Here is a 25,898-nt window from a genome sequence, read left to right on the forward strand (position 1 = left end):
GGTCTGATTTCAGCAGCACAGTATTACAAAAGCTGCCAGGAGCTCTTGGGTGAGAACTTCAAGAAGATCTTCAATGAGCTCTTGGTCCTCCTGCCAGACACAGCCAAGCAGCAGGAACTGCTTTCTGCTTACAATGACTTGAAGGTCAAAGCTCCAGCTGGCTCTTCCCCCTCCTCCTTGAGCCGATCCAAGAAGAACCGGAAGATGGTTTGGCAGACAGAGCCAGCTTCTGACCTTGACTGCTGCGTCTGCCCCACCTGCCAACAGGTGCTGACCCAGCAGGACCTTGTGTCTCACCAAGCCCTGCACCTGGAGGAGGACGAGTTCCCTTCCTTGCAGGCTATTAGCCGGATCATCAGCTAGCTGTTCCAGGTGACCAATAAAGTTAGTCTCCCTCTGAAAATTTGCTCTTCTCAGGAAGGTTCTCTACCGAGGGGAGAGTAGCCAGCTGTGTGCATGGGCCAAAGGGCCTTGGGAGCCTGAGGAAAAAAGGCATGGGTGGGTTAAACGGTGAAGGATGAAGGAAGCCGTAGCTGTTTAAATACCTGGGGGTATGTCCTTCTGCCCTTCAGAATAGGATGGAGCAGCAGGGTTACAGCCACTTAGTTCACTGCTGCAAGTAAGAATTTAACTACTCGCTGGCCACAGCATGGATGCTGGGCAGAAGGTGGCTGCTTTCTGAAAAGGGGGAGGTTGGGGCTTGGCTGCAGAGAAATGATGGAGAGTGGCTCACAGGGACTATACAAAAGGATGCCAGAAGATGGGAGAGAGTTGAGAATAGTTTGGGCAAAGAAATGCCGTGTGGTCTTTCTCTGTCTTTCTTTCTCCCATTCTTAGCCCCATTTTTTTGTGGAAAGGAGTTTGCTGTTTCCCCTAGCAGGGAAGGGTCCTCATGAAGAAGAGTTGCCCAAGAACTCAGGAGGGCTCTTAAGGTGTCCTCTTTTTCTCAAGTTTGTTTCTCAAAGGAACCTATGCTTTTTCATTCTGTTCTGTTAGAATTGCATGCAGGGAAAATATAACATTCAGTGCTTTCTTTACTTCTCACTATAAGTGTGCATTTCTATCCAGTGCTGTGAGTTCAGTTATTTCCATTGTCTTGAGTGGTTGTGGCTCATTACATGCTGCTCAGCAGTGACCACCTCCCATTGCTCCCTAATGCCTCAGTGCCATCCTGGCCTGGTCCTTGAACAGAAAAAGGAGCCACCGGCTGCTTGCCTGCATCTCTGCCACAATGATTTGGGATGCCCAGGGTTGTTGCCAGCTGATATCAGTGAGTTCTGCCCTGTTCCTTCCCAGATCAGCTCAAGCAGAGTGAGAGTTGAGTTTCTTCAACAGAAGGGCACCTTGATACTGTAAACTTGATCAGAGGCACCACTAGCTTTTTATAGTAACATTCAAGAGTAGACATTATAAATATGATTTATCATTTTCTGTACTTTTCTCCTCTCTCTGCCTCTCTCTCTCACACACACGCACACACACAGAGCCATAGATGAGTATTCAACGCCCAGCATAGGCCCCTTGAAAAAAGAAGTTTCATTTGTGTATGTGTATGTATGTGGCATATAATTGAATTGTGCCACTTCCCACTGCCTGTATTTAAAGTGGAAGAATCCAGAAACCATTGATGTCTTGCAAAGCATAACTGAGTAAAGCTCAATCTACGGATCTGCCACATTATTTTTGTGGGCTGGTGTTAATTGCTGAAGATTTGATACTGCAGTCCCTCAATTTTTAAGAGTAAAATGTGCTGTTAGTGTTGTTTTTTTAAGTCACTAATAGCAGAGCACATCACTGTATCAAATTGGCCATTCAGTGCCAAAACTGTGGGCTCTTTTGAGATGAACTGGAATACTTTATTCATTCATGTTTGCAAGGCCCGAAAGAAGACCCCGTAGCTAAGGTCTTAGACAAGGTTTATTATATTATTAGACAAGATTTGAGTTACTGCTTCTAGGTCTTAAAATCTCTGCTTCTCGGCCAACTTTTTTTCTGTTACTTCCGCGTTTTTCAGCGCAAGTACAATAGAATTTGGGGCTCTTTTCAACTACAGTGAATGCATGCATTCACAAGTACAGATCAGTTCAAGGAAGTCCTCTCACACTTAACCTCTTTCAGGATCTCCTTTGGGCACCAACTGCAAGAGCCACGAGCATTGGGCCTGCTCCTACTGGTGGGGATCCCCCTCTTCCTCACTTCATGAATGCCCTGCAATGAGATCTTATATGGGCTGCCAAAACCCAGCCGTCCTGGGGATTCTGTGGGGCTGCTAGATCCCTTCTGCCCCAAGCCTCCTGTTTCTTTGGGACTCTCCACTGAAAATAACGGAAGTGGCTCGCCTTACAGAGCTTTGCAGCTGAGCTTTCCAGTGGCATCAGTGGAAGAAAAAGAAGCAGCTGTTGTTTACAGTGTCTCCCCCAGTTTCTTTGACTGGTGCTCCTTGGTACATGAGAAGCAAGACAGTTTTGGCCCATTGGATCCCAGGCTGAGGAGGGCCAGCAGCTTCAGTTCAGTTGCCTGCGTGGCTGTAAAAAAAAGCAATCTTGGCAATGCTGTCATGGCTGCCTGAGAGGATGCTGTCAGTAAGCCTGCACCAGCTGTTTGGGTCACCCCGTGGCCTCCCTTCCCCAGGAACATTTTAACAAGTTTCAGGTGGTTACTTTTAAACTCTTTATTGGAAAATAAGTTGTAATTGCAACACCAACAATTAAATTAGCACAATCACAGACTAATCTTTTTCAAAATGTATAGATATATACATAAAAAAGAAATGTAAACATTAAAAAAATTCACATGGTCCACTTTTCTGTCACAGTGGATGTTGGATTACTTAAAGTGGCAATTTTTTCCCTGCTGTTGTGAACAGAAGCTTCTGCCCTCCTATTTAACCATGACAAAACAAGCCGAAGTCGAAATGGTATTGCAGCAAATTCCAGGCTTTTCTCTCTTGTAAGGGGAAAGCTCTCCTCCAACCGGGCCTCTACCAATTGTGCTGGATTGCCAGATCCATTATCCGTAGTTGGACAGGCCGCTGACTGGCCCTGGGGACAAGGAGAACCGGAACCTCAGGCAGGCAGGCAGGCAGGCAGGCAGGCATCTGTTTGGCATCTTTTGCATTGCATTAAAAGTGGACTTATCAGGTAAAACAAGGGCAGGTTTTCTTGCCTTTGCAAGAGATGAAAGGGGAGGCCTTGTGTAACTGGAATTAGTCTGAATAGAGAATTAACCTGTTTCTGCTTCTGCAACATTGAGAATGAAAACATTTTGCAAGCTTAAACATGATCATCCTTGAAATGCCAATTTGCAGTTTGCTGGGACATAGGCGGAATGAGCAGGTGTGCCGCAGATGCTGCTCAGGGTGATTTCCAGCAGTTGGAAAGCAAAGGGCTTGGATTCAGTTGTACTGGCCCTGGGGCTCCTTTCCCTGCCTGGAAACCCAAGAGGAAACACCCTCCTGGTGAGGCGGTAACAGTTTACATTGTCACACCTTTCCATAGACATGGCGTGCCCATCCCTGCAGGGCTCTCTGGGGACCGCCGTGGGGGGAGATCGTGCCGAAAAGAGCAGCCTAAAGGAGGAAAGAGCAAGGAAAGGTCCCGGCCAAAGGTTGCAGGTGTTGAGCAACCACTGGAAGGCTGAAGCTTCTGGCCCACTCTTGGATTGCAGCATCTGGGACCTTTTAGTTTCTGCAGAAGGGAAGCGGCAAGAGAGGGCGTGTGTTGTTTTAGAGGGGTGTAAACTGACGCATGGGATTTTGTCCTCAAAATACTGGAGCGAAAAGGTAGGAAACAGATTCACAAAAGGAAGGAATATGTAGCAATGGCTACCGCATGGAATGACTCTGAAGGGGGAGTGAAGAAAATATCTGAGGGTGAGCTGCTCCTACCGGTGGCTACGTATCGCCTCCAGGGTCTGCGGTTGGGGGCCGGGCTGGGGGCTGGGCCACCGAGGCCGTTGGTCTTGCTTTGCTCCCCTATCACCCGAAACAACTGGAAACGGTTTCTTAGCCTTCTGACTCTCTTATGGGGTCGCCCTTAAGTGGAATTTGTGTGGCTTGGGTTGTTTCTGCAGCTCTGGAGGTGGACCCTGGCTCTCTGCTCCACTTGGCTTAGAAGAAAATGTGTAGGTCTTCTCTCACCTTTGGCAGATCTGCCAGGGCTGGTGGTGAGGGCTGGGCCACGCGAGTGGAGTGCCCTTCAAGGCATGCTTGATGATACCGGGCGGTGTACCACACGAAGCGTTCGGAAACCATTGCCTGGCTTCTGAAAAGCGAGACAGGTGCACTGGACAATTCTTACTTGGGGGATAAAAGGTTCTTGTTCTCTGTAATTCTTCCCTGGTTGGTTTGTAGCTCTCTAATTTTGGCACATCATTTGGGGAGGTATCAATACAGCCCCGCAAAAAAAAGGTTTAGGGTCCTGCCATCTCTGGTTGCGTGTGGGGGGGTGGGCCCGGTTGTCCAGGACAAGGCCCCAGGTGGGGAAGGTCTAACGTTCTGCCACAGCTAAGGAAAGAATTGCCACAGAAAGGAACGGTGCTGCTCTGCCCCAAGTGCACGTTTGCTACAAGTTTGTGCTGAAGAGATCTTGCTACATCTGATGCGCCATGCCGCTGAGCCAGAATCCGTCTGAGTTTTGCTGTAGCGGGACCTCTGGCTTTCGCAAAGTCCGCTGCCTCGGGCAGTGCAGCAAGTCCTCATCGTGCAGCAAGGAGACGTGGCCGCTCCGGCTCAGGCCCAGAGTTTGGTCCATCCCGCTTCCCGTGTCAGTCTGAGTTGTGAGTGCCGCGCAATGCGGCTTTGCACAACCCCCCGAGCCAGGTGCTGCCTGTCCCCTCAGGCTCGGGGAGGCTAAAAGGAAGGAAATACACGCGTAGGCAGCACGTGCATACATTCAGAACAGTAATCTCTAGCACACAAACAGCGACCAAGACAGTCCTACCACTCAGACAGAACAAAATCTCCCTTGTTTTTTCTTTTCCTCACAGTTGCCACAAGGATACTCTGAAATGGGTTTCTTTACAGCTAGAAAAAATACACTGTACTGAACAGACATTTATTTCACATGTACATTCGAGAGAAACATTTAAATATTTTATAGTTCTGTTTCTGTGTGTGCATGGTTTGTTTTCTTCCTAAAATACTTAAACACAAGCTTTGTGCACTGCTAACGTGCCAGTGTTCTCTCTAAGGAAAATGCTGTATTGCTACAATTCTACCCTGTTTTAAAATCATCTTCAACCTCGCATGGGTTTTGCACTGCCACAGCTGACTTTCGATCACTTTCCAAAATAAAATCTCAAGCATCTTAAGGCTGAAATAGGACCATGGCCATTTTAACAGTCTGTGTGAAAATTTAGTATATTGATTATTTACTATTTCTGTTTACATTCTGCCCTCCCTGCTCCAGGACATCTTAGGCGGCTAATATAGATTATCACACTTTCCAGTTTTTTGCACTTGGCAAGTTCCTTGTATACTCGGATCTCTACAATACTGGGACACCTGTCTCTGCAAGAGGATTTCCGAGACCATGTTCCCCTCTATTGCAGCTGGAATTATTTAAAATAATTTTTCTTATTAAAAACTGCATTCTCTTGGTTTTACATCAACTGAGTCACCTCAAAACTGAACACCTGTTCTGTTCCCTTCAGTATTACTGGTCCTTTGTGGAGGAATTATTAATATTTTTGTTTGCTTCTGAGGCTTAAGGATCTGTTTTACTGTCCCTATGAAACTTGTTTGCTTTGCCAAGGAGAGAGGGAATTTCCCCAGTGTTACGATGTTTATTATGCCAATGTGGATCTCTGTTTAAGGAGAAAACATAGGTAGCCTCAGCTTGAAACATGGGCAGTTTAAAGGGATGGCAGGAATAATGTTTTGGCCTCATTCATGTTGAAAAAGAGTATGCCAAATGTTCTTTAATCAATATCTGGGTGGCACCTAGCGCCTGGAGCTCAGGTCTCCACTTTTGTCCTTGCATATTCTCCCAACCTTTTTTCCTTCCCCATCTGATTTCTCAACAAGAAATGCTTGTTCTTCAAAGAAGGAGAGGAGATCGTAGGAGCCACCAAGTCCTCTTTGAGATGGCACCTAAGGTGGTCAAATGCTACATTTCCTGCTGTTGGGGGGCTATTACTGGTTTGCTTTCTGCCTGGAACGATGCTTTTGTTTAGCTTTTTTTAAGAGCACAATTTAAACATCAAAGTGTCCTGGAATAACAGAACCACACGTGTGCAGTATATATACACTCATTTAGTACCGGAAGTATAGAACGTATATACAGTACACCCAAATATACATCAGAGAGAATAACACAGCTATTCTTTTTGGTATTTTAATTTGGCACATCCCTTTTTAACTACTTTTCTAAGTTTGTAAAGAGGAAAGAAAGTTGAAAGGGAGGGAAAGAGAAGACAGAAGCTCCTAGTTCTGGGAGAATTATTTTTTGGTTTGCCCTGGAAGCACATGATGAAGCAGCAGCTGGCCAGGGGAGGTGGCACTCTATCTGGCTGGTCTCTCTGGCATTCGTGACACCTATAAACAAGGGGCAGGGTTTTGATCAAGCCATGGTGCTGCCCTCTTGTCTTCTCTGACACCCCTTACCCCTGCAGCGCCCCTGCTCTCTTGCTAGGTTTTATGTGTGCTTTCAGCCAAATGTCATGAGCAAATGCCACTGATTCAGCCAGGGAAATAGGAGTTACGACTGTTCTAGAGTTTCCTGCTTAGAGGGAACACTTGCCTTTTTTTCTTTTTAATATAAAAATATCCTTGGACAGATAAGACAAGAACCACTGTACAGAATTCACTGCACCATTAGCTAAGAGTAAGTTTAACCCAGCACATAACTCGCCACGTGTTTAAAAAAAAGAAAAATGAAAGGACTTCTGAATACACTTGTAACCAATCTGTTGACTATACTTGCACCTTGAAGGGATGTGAGCCCATTTTTCTGGGTCTGGTTTCGGTTTGCTCCGAAACTTCATGGGGGAGAGGGGTCACCTGCCCTTTCAGTAGGCTGGCACCTGGTAACCTTTGGGGCTGGTATTCAGGGTCTCGGAGAACGGAGGGCTCTGATAGGTTTCTGTGCTTTCGATGCCACCACTGGTGGGATGGTGTCCCGGATATCCTGCCATGGGATCGGGGCCAAACTGATCCGTGGCAAAGAGAGACATGTCAGTCCCCATTCGGTATCTTTGGAGGGCTTTTACAGTCAGGGCAACCTGTAACAGCAAAGAAAAGTTTCTGAGGACTTTTCATGCCAGTAGTGAAAGTGATAGATTGTCAACCCAACTAAGCAAGTTCTTACATTGATGGTTATAGTCTACTCAGAGGACAAGTTGATTTTAGCTCTTTAACAATAGATTTGTATGAACAGATTAGTATGAGATATGCTAAACTGCTTTTCTTTTAAGTGATTCATCAACAAAACTCTAGTACTCTATGCTTAATTAACAGAACAACTGTTTAGCTGGTTGTATGGGGTCACTAGATTATTTTTTCTTTTTGTTTAATACCCATAGTTATTTTGTTTTTCTCATTTTCCTCTGTCCTCTTATTCTTTCCCTTGACTTCTCAGAGCTCTACCTTCCTTAGAAAGAAGTATTACTACCCTTCTAACCCAAGAAAATAGCTTTTCATCACAGGGCATATCCAGGGCCCAGAGGCATTCTTGGAAGAAGATGCTGGATGTTGGTGGCTTACAACAGATTATCATCATAATCTTTAAAAGCATTTTTAAAGCACAAGAAGTTCCTTAGGGAGGCAAATGCCAAGGGAAATGTTATGGTGAATTAACTGGATTAACGCTGGGGTCCAAGGACCTATGGAAGACATTCTTTCTACCTTCAGATGGACCTGGACTGGATTTATGTTTTTGTACTTGCAAAACCCTTGATTTTTATGGTTGCAAATCTTGTTCTCCTCCTGTCACTGATGACTGGATAAAAGAATATTGCCAACCTGAGAGCAAGGGATACCACCTAAAGGAATAGCTTTGCACAAATGTATGAGATGTTTTTCTATGGTGCTCTAACCTGCAAAGTATTGCCCCAAACTGTGACTTGGTGATATGACTTTTTCTTTTTGACCTACAGAAATAGAACTCACCCATCTGCCCCCCCACTTAAGTCCCTTTTATTTTACTCTTTTTTCCCTATGTTGTGTGTGCTCTGGGCAAAACTAAGAGGTTTCTAATAGTTTAGCAAAGGCCCCAAAGTATTACAGCAGGGCATCATTTAAAGATTAAAAGCCTATTTTCATCTGGATACTTGTGCTTCCCAAATATTCATGCAATCTCTTATTTCAAAATGGTCAAAGCTTTTGTTCTGATTTATGTTGATGAAGATTCTCAGTCATCCAGGTGGAATTATCTGGAGGTCCAGTTGCCATGACTCAACCTCCAGATTTGTTCTGATTTGTTTCTGCTATTTCCTATTGGGCATTTCTTGATAATACTTTTATTGAAAAGAAGGTTCTTATTTTGCCTGCCCTTAGCTAGACAGTTATATGATCCTAATTTCTAATATTGCTATGCAGGTGGCATTTTGGGAGGGCAGTCTACCCTCCCTTGCCTTCTAAGGAGGGTCAGTTCTTTGGTGCTTCTTTGCAAACGGTTCTCTCCCTTCTTCTTCACATGATGTAGAACTGCCCAGGAGTGGACAACTATAAACAGATTTATAGGTCAAAGTTTCACTTCTAACAGAGATTTTGGTATCTTTCATCTTTGACCAGAGATGTAACATCTGTATTAACTCTCTCTTGTTTGTGGCTGCATTTTGAGTTGAGTAGAAGAAAGCTAATTTGGGCCACTCTCAATTTCTCATTTTTGTGACTGTTGAGTTCCTTTTTGCCTCATTTTTTGAATATATCTGGACTGGAAACTACATCTGATGAGGAAAGACTACCAGAATTGATATGTTTAGCCTTGAGAGGACAATGTAACCATCTTCAGGCATCACCCAAAAGAAGATCAAGATCAGGATTTTTCTTACACCAGAATGCAAGATACAGAATACTGGATTTCAGTTACAAGAAAGTCATCTGAATGTTGAAAAAATTTCCTAACATTAAGAACAGTTCAAAAGGGGACTTAACAACCTTAACAAGGGAGGTGGTGACCTTCCTCCACTGGGGTGTTCTGAGCTATCTGAGATGCTTTAATTGGGACCCCTCAGCTCTATATGAGATGAGGTGTGCTGAGAGGGAGGGAGTGGTCCAAAGTCACCCAGCTGGTTTCCATACCAAAGGAAGGGCTAGAACTCACACTCATACTCTTCTAGTCCAGCACCTTAACTGGCTTACCACGTTGGCTCTCATTTATTTTTAAATGTTTGCTCTAAAATTTACATTTTAGTCCACATTTCCCCAAGCATTTTTCTCTGCAATTCTGCCTAATGTGCATAGGTTTAACAAAATAACTTTCTATATCATAATGCATTTCTGTACATTATTTTAATTATATGTGATTCTGTACAGACTTTCCCTAAAATACCCATTTTTTTTATAATCAGCAAAGTTAGGGAAATTAAGAAATTCAAAAAATACTTAAGCTTTGTTTCATTTACTGATTAAAGAAATACAAACTAGATATTTTTTTCCCATTTGTAGGGAGAAAAAGATTTGTTAACTCTTCCCCCTTGTACAGTTTTCCCACCGACCACCTAGAGCTGCTTTTAATCCCTTCCGTTGCATGTCATCTGGATGACACAGGAGTTGCTGAATTCAGCAGCAGCTTCTCAAGAGATACTGCCAGAAAGGGTCTAATGATTTAGTAGATCTTAACAGAGGTATTTTATTGTTTTTTTAAATAAAACATTATTAAGTAAACTCTAACTAGAGGATCTGATTAGTTGACTCCCTTTGGAGAAATTATTCTTACGATTATGTGGTAACTCAAATTTTCATCTATATCTGGAGGAACCTATCCCGAGTTCCACTAAGTCTTGCTCGCTGGATTTCAGATACCCCACGAAGTCACCGAGATAGCAGGCAGGCCTGTGCAATCAGAGCCCTCCCCCCCCCCCCACTTTCCTATGTGTCCTGTAGCACAGGTATGCACACCATCTTGACTTTTACACATGCACACACCCCCCCAATACACGTGCAGACGCCTTTCCTTCTTTTTTTCCCAGGGATCATGAAGAGCAGAAATATAACACATTTTTAAAAGTTAACATTTAAGGCACAGCTGTATGTTGATTCTGACAATCTCCTTGCTGGGAAAACATACAGAGCCACCCTGGAAATCTACTGGCTATTGTACGGGGTAGAGTGGGCAAGATCTGAATCAAAACGCCGTGTCAGTGGAAATAATCAGGGACAGGGGTCGACTACTCTTGGCCCAACGTGAGAGGCTGGCGGCCTGTTATCCCACACAGTCAAGAGCAAGTGTAAGTTTCAAACTCGATCTGCTCTATGTGCGGCTTGTCCTTACACTCTGCAGTTGCTGGATTTCTTTATTAACAATGTTCTCGTTTATTCGAGAGGCGTGCCCCCGAATCAGTGCTTGCAAGGCTACCAGCTCTGGGCAGGAGAAGCCCAGAACCTGTTTTTCTTACCCAGGAGATGATGGAGAAGAACGAAAAGGCGATGGCTGCCCGGGCAGCATCCCCGCCTTGCGATGCCCCCTTGCTGGCAGGTGTCCGCTGCCACTGGTTGGCCAGAAAGCAGAATGCCACGAACCACAGGAAGGACCAGAAGCCTGTCAAGCAGAAAGAACAGTCAGTGCCCTTGGTGTCTTGCACATAGGCCTATTCTGACCCCGAGCCAGGCCTGCCCTTCCCCGCTTTCCTTCTGTGCCTTGATGTGATGGAATGGAATTATGAAGGCCAAACTCAGGGAGAAAAATGTTTTCTTTCATCTCCTGAGGTGCGAGGGAAAGATAAGAGGATGAGACTGGCACCTCCCTGAGGAATCCACAATGTTGTGGCTGGCATTACTTGGGAACTGGGGTTTCAGTCTGGGAAGATTCTTGCTAGAGGTTGTAGCTAATAAACATTGCTGGACTGAATTTACATGGTCTCTTGGAGTTCTTTGGGCTAGGCCTGACACTTGAGGAGCTCCTTTCATCTGCACCTCCAGAGTTTCGCCCTGCTCTGGTCCTTCCAGGTGTGTTGGGACACCAGGCAAGAAACTCTAGAGCTGCAGTTCCAGCACTCCGCACGATGGCACGCGTGGTAGAACAAGTAAACAAACCCATGTTAATGCTTTGATACACGTTGTGCATGAGATTGATACCCCTGAGCCAGCAAACAGGAAGAGGAGTTTGGCAGGGAGTTGGCAGAGACAGAAGAGAGGAAAGCCAAGGAGTGGGAGAAACTGCCCTTGGGATCTAGTTGAAGCAAGGGGGCAGATAAGGGAGCTCGTTTCCAGAGCGTGTGCCCACCGAGCAAGTGAGCAGGCCAGCAGCAAGCTGGAGAGGGTGATACTCATGACTGGCTCCCACAACAGCTACTATTTAGCAAAACAGATCTGACGGAAAGCATGGAGGTGTTGCAATGGATGTGAAATAAAAGTACATTCACACTGCATTTGTGGAATCGAAGCACGGAAATCCCATTGAACGTATCTGAATAAGAAAAGGAGAGTGACACTGTTATGAGAGTTTATTATCAACCACCTGAGCAGACGGAAGATACGGATGAGATCTTTGGACATCAGATGACAAGTCTTTCAAAGAGGCATGCAAGAGGGGATAATGGGGGATTTCAATCCTCCGAACATCTGCTGGGAATCTAACGCTGCTGCGAGTCGGAGACCAACAAACTCTTGTCTTCTCTTGCTGACAGCTTCCTTTGTCAGAAGGTGGAAGAAAGAACAAGAGGGTCTGCTACCTGGACCTAATCCTCATCAACAGGGAGGAATTGGTGGAGAAAGTGAAAGGGCCTGGAACCTTGGGGGGAAGTGACCATGTTATCCTCAAATCTATGATATTGTGATGGAATGTGAGGGTGGCCTCGGAGGGCGGGGGGAAGAGATGCCGCCTGGGGAGCCATCAGATAAAACGGAAAGGAGTCCGCCACAGGGTAGCGGTCAAAGACAGAAACTTAGGAAAGACCCGCCCTAACTACTCAGGCGGTAAATAGGGAGGGCGGGAGATTTGTGCTTTCAGACTTGCAAGATTCTGCTAATGGAGCCTTACAAGAAAGTAGAATTCGCTCATCTGGTCTTGCTTCCTGTCTGGTTTACCTGGGAGGGCTGATAGATATCCAGAGGAGAAGGAACTGAGAAAGTCAGGCCTGCACACCGGGCTTCAGAAGAGCAGGCGTTGGTCAGCTCCAGAGAAGGCGGGTTGGATCCAATGGCTTCAGGAAGGATGGGAAACCCTACAAAAGGGGATACTGAATGCACAGTTGCAAGCAGTTCCCACAAGAAGGGAAAATGGGAGCCATCTAAAGAGCTCTCTAAAATGCTGGAGAGAAAAAAGGACATGTACAGGAAATGAAAGAAGGGGAGCATGTCCAAAGAAGAATACAGAGCTGTCTCCAGAAACGATAGGCAATCTTTCAGAAAAGCTAACGTCCAGAATGAGCTGAGGCTTGTGAAAGATCCCAAAAATAACAAAAAAAGTTCTTGGGAAAACCAAAAAGAGTGTAGGTCCACTGCAAGAAGAAAGAGATGAAGTGGTAACAAATGATGGTGAGAAGGCAGAACTTCTTAACTTCTATTTTGCAACTGTCTTCTCTCAGAACAGAAATAGAGCTCTAGTTAGTCATTATTATACCACTGAGGGAAGGAGAGAAGTGCAGCTTAGGACAGACGAGGAAAGAATAAGAGAGAATTTATCTAATAAAAAATGAATTAGTGGATAGATTTCACCCCAAGATAGTGAAGGAACTAGCAGAGGTGGTTGCAGAACCACTCATAGTAACCGTTGCAAACTCCTGGAGTACTGCTGACATCCCCAAAGATTAGAGGAGAGTAAATATCATCCCCAAGAAGGGGAACAAGGAGGTCTTGTGAAACTACAGACCTGTCAGCTTGATGTCTATACAGAGCAAAATCCTCAACAGATTATTAAACAAGATGTTTGTGAGCGCTTGGATGGGCACGCTACAATTAACAGGACTAAGCAGAGATTTGTGGCAAACGAATTGTGCCAGGCTAACCTTATCTCTTTTGGCAGAATTACCAGCTTAGTAGATCAGAGGACTACCTTAGACACAACATACCTGGAACTTTGTTGTAGGCTCCCCTGAGTCTCTCATAAAATTCTCTTAATCAAATGGTAAAATGTGGGCTAAATGATACTACTGTTAGATGGACCCACAGTTGGCTGAATGACCACACCCAGTGTCTCCACTTCAGCTTTGAGGAAAGCATCAAGTGCTGTGCGACATCTCTCAGTCCTAGGCCCTGCGCTGTTCAATTTCCTATCAGTGACCATGACGGGAGATTTGAGGGGATGTTTATAAAGCCTGCAGATGACACAGAGCTGGGAAGGGTGGCCAATACTTGAGATGAAAAAGAGAAGATTCAAAAGCTCAAGTTTTGCAAGCTCGGGCACTGGGCTGAAATGCATAGGATGAAAGCGAAGAGGAAAAACGGTGAAGTCCTGCATTGTATCTACTGTACTGTGTTTAAGAACTGCTGGAAAGGCAGATGCTATCTTGGGGTGGATAAAGAGGAACAAAGAGTCAAAATCATGGGAAATAAAGTGTTCCATCCTACTCTGCCCTGATCAGATGCCATTTGGAGTACTGTGTCCAGTTTTGGGCACCATAGTTCAAAATGGACAGTGACGAATTGGAGCAAATTCACAGGAGAGCTATTGAGATGGTGAAGGGTCTGGAAACCAATCCCTGTAAGGAGCAGTTAAAGGATCTGGGTATGATCAGATGAAAAGATGTCTGAGGGGAGGTACAGAGAGCAGCCCCAGATATCGGAAGGGTTGCCACACAGGAGACTTGTTCTCTATTATCCCAGAGGGCAGAACCAGGACTGTGGATGAAAAACATAAGGAAGGAGGTTCAGGCTAGATGTCAGCAGGAACCTCCTCATTGTACAAGCTGTCAGCCAGTGCACCAGGCTACCACATGGCCTGATGAATTCTCCTTTGCTTCAATCACACGGTCATGGCCACCATCATGACTCCCCCACCCCACTGGGTGCCCTCATTTGTTGTTTTTAACAATGCTGTAATATGTTTAACTTAGAACTTCTACTACAGTTTTGTTTCACAATTTAGAACCTCTGGTTTACCTTATCGAATGAGAAAGGGGCCAAGTGGGGTGTGTGAACGTCCTCTCTTTCATTGCACGAGCCTCTCTGCAGGGCTCTGCAGCCTCCCTGGCTTCCCACCCATCCCTTCAGTTCCAAGGGAAGGCTTCAAAGTGCCAGAGAAAGGACTGCATCAGAAAATGCCATCACCACACCGTAATCGCACATGAATACAGTTGGCTTGAAAACACCGCCAAGAGAAAACGCAAAAGACATCCTCAAGCACCTTGAGAATAAGATGGGAAGATGGGAACTTCTTCCACAGGGGGAAAAGAACATCTGAGAAGCAGCAAGGCAGGCTTCAACACAGTTGTGTTATTGCCTGACCTCTTTTTGTTTTGGGTCTGCATAGGAATTGGGGACAACTAAGCATCGTCCTCCTTCACGTATCTGAAATAGATTGAGCACTTTGTAAGACGTGCTTGTCCCAGAGAGGTATCCAGGTTTCGTCATGAACAACCAAGTTCATGGACAACTGTGGCACAAAACTATGCTCATTGGATGCATTATGTTGGGCTCCTGGTTTGTGATTTAGCCTGTTTTGGGAATCAGGCCATCATGCAAAGCCATAATATTGCTCATTTATCTTAGCACATGTCATGTAGACACAAGAACGTTTAGTGAACCCAGGTCCTGGGTCTAGTATCTTGTGTGAGCCCAGCCACTGCATGAGTCAGGCTTCCTGCCCCATTCCATAGGACATACCAGAGAAGCCCAGGTCCAGGAGTACAAGGCGCTTCCTGTCCTTCACGCTGCTGATCTGTTGGAAGTAGAGGTCCATCACCAGGAAGAAGCTGCAGGCTAGGAATGCCAGCAGCCCTATTGTAATGCCATAGTTGCAGGCGCCTTCATTGCCATTGAAGATGCAGCGCAGCACCGGGGACTTATCTGTGTTCACATAACCCTCATTGATGATGGAGCCGAACACCACAATAGAGAACACCTGCAGTGGAGGGGAGGCAGGTGAAGGAAAGAGGAACAATGTGTAGCTAAAAGCTCAGCTCTTTTCAAGAGGGTTCATATCATGTTTCATTACTGGTCCAACCTCAAAAACAACTTATAAATGCTGGAGAAAATATATTAAAATATATCCAGAGAGGATCAAGAATGCATGTACTGGTGTGCATGGAGAACGTCTTTGCCCTCCGATTACGCCATAAAATATATGTCACAAGGGGGAAACGTATGGGGAGGGAAGAGGGAAACAACAGCATTAAAACTGTTTTTATCTTGATCAGCTGGGGTGAGAACACTCTAGGATGAGTGACTAATAGAGTCAGCCCAAAGCAGAATGGTTCTCAACATCGGCGATCAACTTACCTGTGTCTTCTCTAGCCTGCGCCTTGGTGGCAGTCAAGGAGAGATCAAGATACTTTATGGAAACAAGATTAGTTTTGTTTGTATTAAAAGTAGATTTTTCTTGCCATCTGCACTTTACCCTTGCTCCATGGTGGCCATGGGTGGGGGTCAAAAATGTCAAGAGGGTGCCTCAGCCACATAATCAAATATTATAATCACACAACCCATCCCTTTTAAGTGTACAGAAGGCTTTGACATGGCCACCATCCTGATTTTTTGGACCCCCCCCCCATGGACCCCCCTGCACGGATACTCCACCCACCGAGTGCCCTGTCCTTTTCTATTCCAATCTTCTGTCTGCATTACTTCGGCCAGATACAGCATCAGCGAATCTTCGCAAACGTTCTAACCTGTGAGCTTTCTGACAGGAAGTGATGCGCAGGGCTTGGAAGCTGCATGGAAAGAAGGCCTGTAAGGCTGGAGAAACAAAGTCTTCTGGACAAAGCAAGAACCTGTTGACTTCTGAGTGGAGGAAATCAGGACTTCCAGCTGGACGGCAGCAACTAGTCAAGCTTAGTGCACCACAGAAAGCCAAGCGGGATGGAACATCCTTACACTTGGGATGAGAAACCATGAGGAGCTCCCAAGACAATAGGCTAGATTGGAAAATCAAGGGGGGGGGGAAGTCTAACAGAAGACAATGGCGAGCCAGTCCCCCATTGTCGCCAAGAAAACTATACGACATGTCTGTGTAAGTCAAAGGAGACTTGATTTCCTTTCTAAAGCCAGGAGAAGTTCTAAACTCTTATGCAGAACAAGAAGAGGGAGGGCAGAACAGGGAGGGTAAGACCAGGGAAGTGAGTTGGAGAAGTGGGGAAAATGGCACAGGGTGAGCATAGACAACTTTAGATGCAATTCTGTAAGCTAAGAGTTGGCAAGATGAAAAATAAAACTGGGTAATTTTTCCTCCCTCCTCCATGGTGCAAGCTAAGGAGAGATCCATTTCATGCCCTCCCTGCCCTTGACTGTTTTCTCCCCTCAATTTCCCTGCCCGCAGTCATCCTCCAGCTCAAGCCGTGTCATCAGAGCCACTGCAAAGCTGAGCTTCTTGGCAGGAGAAGCACCCACACTTGCAGCTAAGAAGATGCTCTGGCCTGAGTAAAGATGGGCCTCTCTGCTTGAAAATACTGCCAGGGATTGAAAAGCAAAGCACAAGATATCAGAAGGGGAACACCTGGATAGCATGACTATGTAGAAAAAGAAAAAGTGACCAGTTCTTCACCCAATGGTCAGTATATGAGAGAGGGTCCCTTGGATCTTCTACTCTCCACTCCAAATGCCCTCATTTACCTGCTAGGCATTTCCCACAGCAGTTTGGGTCTGCATTAAATTAGTGCCAGTTTAGGCATCAGTCAAGAGCCTAAGATCTGCAGGGACCAGTAAATTTTCAACAACCTTATAAAGCTGCAAAAACTATTTGTTTAGCACCCCTCTAAGTTCAAAGCCCAGGCAAGGTTAGAAATGGGCACATTTTAATTACAGCACCAATGCTAAAGTGCTCAGTACATTGTGAGCAGAAAATTCATCATCTAAAACTCCTAACATAGAAGCGTGCTCTAGATCATAGATAAAAGCAAACTGGATCTCTATTTTATATGAATGTTCAGATTAGATATCCAGTTTAATTTACCAGAGCTGCAGATTGGATGGCTTCAGCTGAAGACACCTGAAGAGGTGAAAGAAAACTCAATATCCTCAGGGCAAATTAAGATTCTGTGAGATTTATGGTGGGGAGATTCTCAACAGGTTTGCAAAGCCTAAATTCAGTATTGAAGTATAGAATTCTTATACATGTTCTTATTCTACACAAAAAATATTGCACCAGCAATATTTGAAAGGCACTGCTTTCTTTTTGGAATTGTAGCTGTCTTTTCAAAGTGAAGTGGAACTAAAGATCCAGTCTAAGATGGTCATTATGAAAACTGGAAATAAAAGAGCCAATATCGTTGAGCAATTGTATAAAGCAGAGATAGGTAGTCTTTGGCCTAGTCTCCTCCAGCCCCATTTCTGCAATCTTCAAGGAGTGAAGGATCATACCACTTCCACTGACAAATGCCAAAAATTGGCAGCACAATATCCTGCCACCACCCTGTGAAAATGGCTCAAATAAAGGGTATTTTGCACGGTCCCTGGCAGTTTGCAGGAATGAATAGCCTGCCTGAAATGCTGCATCATACCTGCACTGAGCAACAGGTTGGACCACGTAACCCTGGAGGGACCTTCCAATTCTGTGCATACGGTTGTGTGGTGGTCATGGGGAAGAGTGAGCTTTGGGCAAGTTCAGGAACCAAGCAGAGAAGGGTTGCAAGATGGCAGGGGTCTTCATTATGCTCTGTGGATTTCAATCCCCTGACCTGCCACTCCTTGCCTTGCGTTGCTTCTGAGCCTACGTTCCAGTAAAATAATCAGATTTTGAAAAATTCACATTCATTGCAGAGGCAGAGGAGATGGTGCTTTGGCTCCCTGCCGGGACTCCTACTCCACTGGACTTTGACTTTTTCAAAGCATTTCTTTAATTTTTGGAACTTGTAACACCGGTATTTTGCAAAGCAAAGTCTCAACTGCAAGAATCACATTTATTTCAGGGAACGCCACTCATTTTCTCTTCCAAGAAAATAAGAATAGTGGGCAGCTGCTATGCAGAGCTCGGTCTGAACCTGTGCCCTAGAAAAGGACAAGGTCAGCTGGAATCAGAGAGGGCAACCCGGGACCTCAGGCTGTCTGGCAAACTTCTGGGGTGTTGTAATGTGGGGGGGTTTTGGCTAGTCACACCAGAGAACCCGCTGTTTACTGAGCAGGAAGCTGCTGGGATAGCCATTTTGTGAAAGTGCTCACAACACACTCCCTTGGGGATGACAAGCGGCAAAGCATTGTGCCCCGTGTCCCCAAAGGCTGCCCGTCCTTGGCAGTCTATCCATTGCTTTCTGACGTACCTGTTCCCAGCAACAACTGGAGTTCAGCCCAGATCGCTGATGCTTCCCTTTCCTTGCACCGGGTGAATGCTGGAGGGAGAAATTCTCCCCTGGATAAAACACGGTAATGAGATGGGAACTGACAGCCTTGCTTTTCTCCCTCTCCACCTCAACACTCCCCTACCTGCCCCTCAAATCCCAATAAAGACAAGAAGGTTGGCGTCTGCCCAACTTTGCTGCCCATCTGTTCATGCTCAGCCCTGTTTTTCTCCCACCTAGAAACATATTCTCCTGAGCACAAAAATCCAGAGAGAAGAACACCCTCCATTCTGTTTAAAACACACTGAACAAAACTCGAGCCAAGCAGGCAGGGGTGGCGGGGAAGGAGAAGGAAGCACCTCTTGAAATGGGCCCAATGATTTATTTTCACTTTAATCATGAAAGCATAATTATAACCCTAACAAGAGTATAAAGGACCAAGAACATCTTCAGATGGCCAGAAACTCTGTGGCCCCCTTGATTGGCGTTGGCACGGTTGCTGTGATGCCATAAAATGTCCAGGCCCATTCCTATTGCTCAGGGTGGTCAGCCATAAAACCTGACAAAACTGTGGCTGCTGTAAGTGAAGGACAATCCGGCTGGGAAAACATTGATACAGGAAGTGCCAGCCTTACCTATAGGCAGGCACCCGAGAGACAGCCAGTAAGTGGGCAACAGCATGGAGGAAGGAGCTGAAAGGCCAAGGATAGGAAGCGGAGACTGCAATATGCATGTGTGTGTGTGTGTGGGGGGGGTGTTCAACCATACTGTAACCCCTGTCATATGGATGCTGTTAAGAAGTTAGCAAAAACGTCATTTCACATTGCAAAGAAGGACTATTGAAAAAGAAAATAATCAAATGTCATCCTCACTGCAGACAAAAGCCAGTTAGCAGGACGTGGGAAGACAGCTCTTCGGCTCTTTCCAACCTCATCATGTTAGAGGACACCGAAAGCATGGCTCCTTCAAGGGACACCACTAAAAAGGAACTCATCCGATTTGGAACGGGTTAATGCTTAGGGATGAAACATTCAGTTCAAGATAAGGTACAAATGTCTTAAAGCTGAGCATATACCACTTAAGATATGCCCTGAATGGCACAGGATTGGCTTGCTTCAAGCCAAGAATGCCTACATAGTTTGTAGAACCAGCTTGTGCCAAGCCCAGGCCAGCCTGCATCAGAGAAGGGGGCAGCGAGCGAGACGCCTGTGAATTCCTGGGCAGAGTTTTTGTGGTTCTTTTCCACTTCTCCCCACGGAGCATTAACTTTCTTGTGGGAAGGTCCTGCAAGAAATGATCCCTTGGGGGGATGATTTTATGGGGCAGACTGATCTGATTGCTACCCTGTACAAGCACAGAAGCCTCCAAGTTTAAGGGACAGCATATATTCCATACAGACAGCTAGGGGAGCTCCCCATGGATGGGACAGCATCAGATTTGGGTCTGGGCAACTGGGAGATATGCCGATTGCACCAGTAACTGCAAGCCCTGGATGCTGCTTAATGCATAAGGAAGGTTACAAATACTTCCTGGTTGCCTAAGGTGAACAGAAATCACCTGCAGGTTATCAGCTACAGAAGGGTTTGCAAACGGAAGGAAGTTCTCAAGCGTTTCTTCAAAGCAGCGTAGATGACGTTCAGATACATATCTTTGGGTGGAATATCAAGAAGGTTCACAGTCTTGCCTATTTTTCTTGTATTTATTGGAAAGTTGTTTTAAAGGTAGGCTAAATATCAAAAGGAGATATACAGGTAATTTTTCCACTACTTTTCCACTCCTATCGCTGAATTAAAGTTAAAAAATTCTAGAATCCAGTTTTTATGCTTAGTGGCAGTTTTATGTTGCAGTTCCATAACCAGTCATCTCAAGAGATGGCAAAAGTAAACTCAGCTTTAAGTACTTGAATATATTACAAAAAACAGGCAATCTTTTTCAATGGCACACTCTTAAAAATTGTTTTGGCTTCCGTAGGCCCTTGGGGGCACGTTCTAATTAGTGTCACAGACAGGCCGAAAATTCACTCAGGTTTCTGGGGATGGGGCAGGAGGCAGAAGATGCTTTAGCAAACTGAAGATGACAATCCAAATTGCGTTGCTGTATCTCGGGGCATTCTTGGGGCTGAAGAGTATATCACACAAGAAAATTTGCTTCTGCAAAGGAATCTTTGCTGTGTTTGAAACCTGTCATTTTTCCAAGAGTTGCCCTCTAGTGAAATTAAACCTTTTTGGTTGAAAATTTTATTTCAAGGAAAAGAAAAAGGCACCTATCGGAGGCTAAAATCCTCACTTCTTCCTCTAATTGCCAGTTGAAAAGAGAGGAGGGTAGATTTGCGCAAATGTCCCCTAATCTCAGGAATGAACAAACTTGAAACATCTTAAAGGCCTGATTTATTTTAAGTGAAGGAATCCTATGTACCAGTTCATTTTTGAAACTGTAAAGAAGGTTTCTCACCTCCTTCAAGCAAAGCAGCGGGTAAATTGCTTTAGAAAATATATCTGCTTCTCTTACTCACACAGCAATCGAGATGCAAGCAGGGGAGAAGGAGGCAGAAGAATTTTTACAGAGAAGAAACAAGCCAAGCTTCATGCCCCTTCCTGTCAAAAAAGTGGACAGGAGGCAAATTTAATGTAAGAAAAGAGCACATCTGGAAGGAAAAAGTAGCAAAGGAGCACGTCAAGCCTCCCAGAATTGCTTCACTGTTGACCTGAAAGTTGCTGTTCTCAAGCAGAGGGATTTCCAAGGGAGATTTCAGCTTGTGAAATTGCTGAACTGAAGCCTCCCAAATGGCTCCCTTCATCTCTTGAGGTTGACACCAACGCAATGGAAGCTCATCCAGGGCATATTGATCTAGGTTAGGTGACTCAGTTACGACCGCATCTTGTTGTTGAGAACAATATCCTTAATTTTATTTATTTATTTATTTAGCAGACTTATCCCTGCCCATCTCCCTCCAGTGGGGGACCCTTATCCTTAATGTCCTTAGTTATCTTAAGAACCTGGTAAGGTCTCCTCCAAGATCCTCGTTGACCACCTGTGGGTTGGGTGGTACAAATGCAAAGTTGAGCAGCAGCAAGAAACCATCTCTCATGATGCAGACAAACCTCGATGGCCTGGAGAAACAGTTTGGGTGAAGTGAGGCTGGGAACAGTGCCAGGCTCTGTGCTGTTCAGCGTGTTTATTCCAGGCCTGGAAAACACGTAGAGGGGCTGCTTACCCAACTTGCAGATGCCACAGCTCTAGGAGAGGCAGCCAGCTTCACAGAACAAGGGTGGGCAGGCTGGCATTCTACAGGTTTGGTGGCTCACCGGATTTCAACTTGGTTTGGAAGTCCAGTTACTTGCCCAGAAAAATGGCGAAACTCAATCAGGCTGATAAGAAGCATTTTGGGTAGACAGAGCAATCGTATTCAGTTCCCTTCTGAAAGGTGGGCATTTGTGAAATGGTCATGCCAATTTTGGGGGCCCAGCCTGTGGTGGCCATTTTGTGAGAGTGCCCACAAGATGGAAGAAAAATTCAGCCACCTTAGATTTACCAACAGCAATGAACAGGCAGTCAGCTTTGGGGGGGCGGCTTTAAATAGGGGCTGGGTGGCCTTATGTCCCAACAGCTGCAACAGAATCTTTCTGGCAGGAAGTTGGATTTGATCAACGCCAACTTGCTAGCTTGGGTGTGAGTAGCTAGTTCCTCCCTGGGGCTGCTGGACTCCCCTAGATTGCACCATCTTTTTACACAGCCCCAGCAGTAAAATACTTCAAGCAGGCTTATCAAACCTGTTTTACTGGATACTACTGAGCCCCTCAAAACACAGATATATGAGCAAGAATCCTCAAATGCTGAAAAGGAGATTTTAAAAAATATGGCCCCAGCTATGAAAATGTTGCTGTTCTCAGACACGACACAGACACCTTCACCAATGTCACTGTGTCACTGTCACAGATAACTTTCCTTCCTTTTTTGTATTTCATGACCACAGATTACTTCTCCCCCACCATATCCATAAACGTGTATTTTCCTGAAGATAATCCATAGCTGAGTAACACCAAAACATTGAAATAAGTCAGTGACAGGTCTAGTGACTGCATGCATTCAAATGCTATTCTTGGCTAATTTTAATCTGGCTTGTCATATTGCACAGACCCATCCCATTTAGTGCATTTATGGTATTGTGCAGGTCCAGAAAATGGACTAATTCAGTAACTGAGTTTCCATGTGAACGTGGCCAGTGGGTCTGAGGAAGTGAATTCTAACAGACGAGAATATGTGTAGCTCAGGGTTGAACTGGGGGGTCCTTGGGGTTCTCTGGGCTTGGTTGTTTTCTTGCAAATGTTTCATTACTCCATTCTAGCACTGAAGATGTTACCTAACCCGGTAACGAAACGGTTGCAAGAAAACAACCAAGCTCAGAGAACCCCAAGGACTCCGCAGAAGTGAATTCTTGTTCGCAAAAGCTGACCCCATCACAAATCTGTTGCTCCTTCAAGTCCCCACAAGCTTTTTTTGTTTCTCATGCTACAGATGGCAAAAGCATTCCTTGCTATAAAGTAGTAGAGAGATACAATATTCTGTGCATGCTCAGATGACAGCCTCCTTCATATTATTACAGTACTTCAGTCTGAGTTAACACATCAAAAAAAAGTTTTGGAGGAAGACCTCTCTTCAGATGACTGTATGCCTCATTACAAGGTTTCTCTTCTGACTTAAAATGTTAAACCAAATCATTATAGGATTCCCCACCCCCTGTATTTATTCCAATATAGGAGCAGATTTCCAACCCTTCCCTTCTTTAATTCTTACTGGTGTGTATTCACACGGTTAGCGTGTTAATGACACCATCTAAAAGATGAGAGTCACACTTAACTGGGCTGATGTGCCCAACGCCTTCCTTACCTAAATAGATAATGAGGACATTACTACTGCTCTTCAAGACATGCAGCAAAATCGCAGCAGCTTTGGGGGCTGTCGTCAGGAAAGCAAACCTACGATTAAGGCTTACACAGAGACCCCAGAAGAAACTGCCCATGCTCCCATCACCGCACGAAGTGGGGCAGTGGGGCGCGCTGCTCTCCGGGGAGCTCCAAAGCCGAAGCCTGCGCTCCAGATCCTGCCGCCGGAAGGGCAGCGCGCCCATCCCTTCTCCTCGACCCAGCCAGAGGCCCCGGCCCTTCCTCCTGTCGCCGCAATGGGAGGCCGGCGGGTGCCTCGGGAGCACCCAGGGGTCTGTCTGCCTGCCTGGTTCCCCGCTGCGCCGCCTTTCCGAGAGCCCGGCTCGCAGCGGCTCCCACCGCGGAGCCAGATTCCGCAATCTGGCGCTTCCGTCATGTCTGGTTTCCAGGATGGAGAACGCCGGGAAGCGCCGAGCAGGGCTGGCTTGGGCGCTGCGGGGCGGGGGGGCAACCCAGCATCCTGCTCCGCCAGGGCCGATGTCTCCTCCTGACTTTGCGAAGGAAGGAAAGGCAAGCCGACATTGCCTGCTTGTTGCTCCCAGTTCAAAAGGGGAGGGGGAAGGAGCGGGAAAGAAGGCAGCGCTGGGACAGGTGCGGGGCGGTCGGGGCCGCCGACGCAGATCCCGTCCATTCAGCGGTTCGGGAAAAGACAACCGGATCGCCTGAGGAACGGGGGGGGGGTGCGGGCGGGCGGGGAAGGAAGGGGGCTTGCCGGCTCTCCCCCTTCTCCGGGCACACACCTTTCGGGCACCCACTTGGGGTCCTCCTAACGGCCAGGCTGGCTGGGGATGATGGGAGCTGTCGTCCGGCACATCTGCCTCAAAAGCGGGGGGCGAGGGAAGCTGCCTCGGGCGCTCCCGGGGGGCTGCGCTGGCCACGACGTGCGGCGTGAACTCAGGCGGAGAGAGCCAGATGGCCCGAGCTGCAGCGTCACTCCCTTCCCCGGGGGCAGCAAAGGGCCTCCCCGGGGGCGAGGGAGAACAGGAGGCTCTTACCCCGGCGAGGACCCGCAGCAGGGTCTGGGGCCGCTTGGCGAATTCCGCGGGGTCCACCGCCGCGCCCGCCCTGCCGGCTCCGAAGGAAGCGCCCTCCATCGTCCCGCCGCCGCCGCCGCCGCCGCCGCCTCGAGCTGCGAAGGCAAAGAGAGGAGGGGGCGGCGGCGGCGGCGGCGGCGGCGGGCGGGGACGGGCGAGCTGGCGCCACCGCCTGCCCGCTCGCCAGCCGCGCAGCCCGCGCTCCCGCCGGCGCTGCCCTGGCGACTCCGCAGCGCTCCCGAGCTCGCCCGCGCCCCGCGCCCCGCCCCTCCCCTCTCCCGGGGGAGGGTCCCCTCGTCCCGCCGGATTATCGCTGGGGAGGGCTGCAGCGTTCCCGCGAACACAAGGCTGAGTGTCTGCATGGCGCCAAACGAAAGCACAGCGCAGACCAACAGGGCGAGCTCCCGCGAGCCTCTTCTTCTACCTGCCCAGCCCGGAGGGGCGGCTGTGGAGGCCGGACGCGGCGGGGGGCAATGGCGCCCCCGCGGCCCCGCGAGGAGAGGCGGGCGAAGACGCCGGCCGGCCTCGGCCCCCCTCGTCGGTCAGCCCCGGTTCGCCTCCCCGCCCATCGTCTTCAGCCCGTGATGAGCTTTGCGGTCCAGCCCGCCATGGGGAGAGGGTGGCCCCTGCGCGGCTGCCCACCCGTCCCCATTGGGCTACCTGACCCGTGAAACCAGGCTGGGCCTGCTTGGTTGTACTTGGCCTGCACATCCTGGTTGTGTGAACCCTGCCAATAATGGTTTAGGTAACCTAGTTAAGCTAGCAAACTAGGTGTAGTGTGTTGAGAGACCGCAGCTTTGATGTGGAAATGGGTCGTGTTCTTTCCAAGGAAAGGTCTAATCTAGCCCACCCAATATCTCACTTCATCATGGCCAGCCAGGACCATCTAACGCAGCTTGCGTGCAGTAACCATGCAGGTTAAGGACAAGTCTATGCTCACACCTTATGCGAAGTATTAGTATTTTGAATGGATAGGTGCCTAGATCTGCCCACCATACAAGCTCTGTATTTTCCCCATAAGGTAGGCTGGGCTGCGAGAGGTGACCGGCCCAAATCCCCAGGGAGCGTCTGGGGCTGAGGCAGAACTGGAGCCTGGGTGTCCTGCTCCTAGTCCAGCCCCTTCCCCACGAGGCTCTCATCCCACATCTTGGCCTGTTCCAGACGTGTGTAGATCAGCCCTGGGCCCTCCACGCCTTTAACCTACTTGGAGATGGCAGATTTCTGGAAGGGAAAAGCTGGTTCCATGGTTAATGGCTGAGGGAACTTAGTGAACTGGCTTTAGTCTACCACCATTAAGCAAACAGTGGCTTAGCACGATGTCCAAAGCCATGTTTGTTTGCTTTTAACATCAGCTTGCAGAACAATGCCAAGGCGGCCTGCTTTACCCACAAGC

General features: G+C 47.1%; 2 protein-coding genes across 7 annotated transcripts in view; one reads left to right on the top strand and one right to left on the bottom strand.

Moving 5' to 3' along the window:
- ZNF598 (zinc finger protein 598, E3 ubiquitin ligase) overlaps nt 1–10,998 on the top strand; it is a 31,955-nt gene extending 20,957 nt beyond the window's left edge. For 2 of the 6 annotated variants that reach the window (XM_007438756.3, XM_088152497.1), the window contains exon 12: nt 1–7,024. In XM_007438756.3, the coding sequence (XP_007438818.1) occupies nt 1–363 (363 nt within the window). In that variant the 3' untranslated portion in view covers nt 364–7,024. Of the gene's footprint in view, nt 7,025–7,577 lie in introns of those variants that run through there. The other 4 variants (XM_025173531.2, XM_088152491.1, XM_025173530.2 and 1 more) reach the window with 4 other exon arrangements.
- On the bottom strand, nt 6,995–24,583 carry SYNGR3 (synaptogyrin 3). The gene is made up of 4 exons (XM_088152503.1): nt 24,467–24,583; nt 14,924–15,161; nt 10,558–10,700; nt 6,995–7,221 (listed from the first exon to the last, which is right to left on the bottom strand). The coding sequence occupies exons 1-4, from the start codon at nt 24,563–24,565 to the stop codon at nt 7,009–7,011; spliced, it is 693 nt and encodes a 230-aa protein (XP_088008629.1). The 5' UTR covers nt 24,566–24,583; the 3' UTR covers nt 6,995–7,008.
- Nucleotides 24,584–25,898: the final 1,315 nt, after the last annotated feature.

This window comes from Python bivittatus, unplaced genomic scaffold, assembly GCF_059951505.1.
Source record: "Python bivittatus isolate LINGU-HERP-01145 unplaced genomic scaffold, Pbiv_v1 ctg000030_np1212, whole genome shotgun sequence".
Classification (NCBI taxonomy): domain Eukaryota; kingdom Metazoa; phylum Chordata; class Lepidosauria; order Squamata; family Pythonidae; genus Python; species Python bivittatus.

Bases quoted from the DNA above. Each gene is read 5' to 3' on its own strand.
- SYNGR3 (XM_088152503.1), bottom strand. From the start codon at position 24,565: ATGGAGGGCGCTTCCTTCGGAGCCGGCAGGGCGGGCGCGGCGGTGGAC. The intron at 15,162-24,466 runs GTAAGAGCCTCC...CCTCCACTGCAG, and splicing joins TGCTGCGGGTCCTCGCCGGG to GTGTTCTCTATTGTGGTGTT. The intron at 7,222-10,557 runs GTAAGAAAAACA...TTGCTGTTACAG, and splicing joins TCTTCTCCATCATCTCCTGG to GTTGCCCTGACTGTAAAAGC.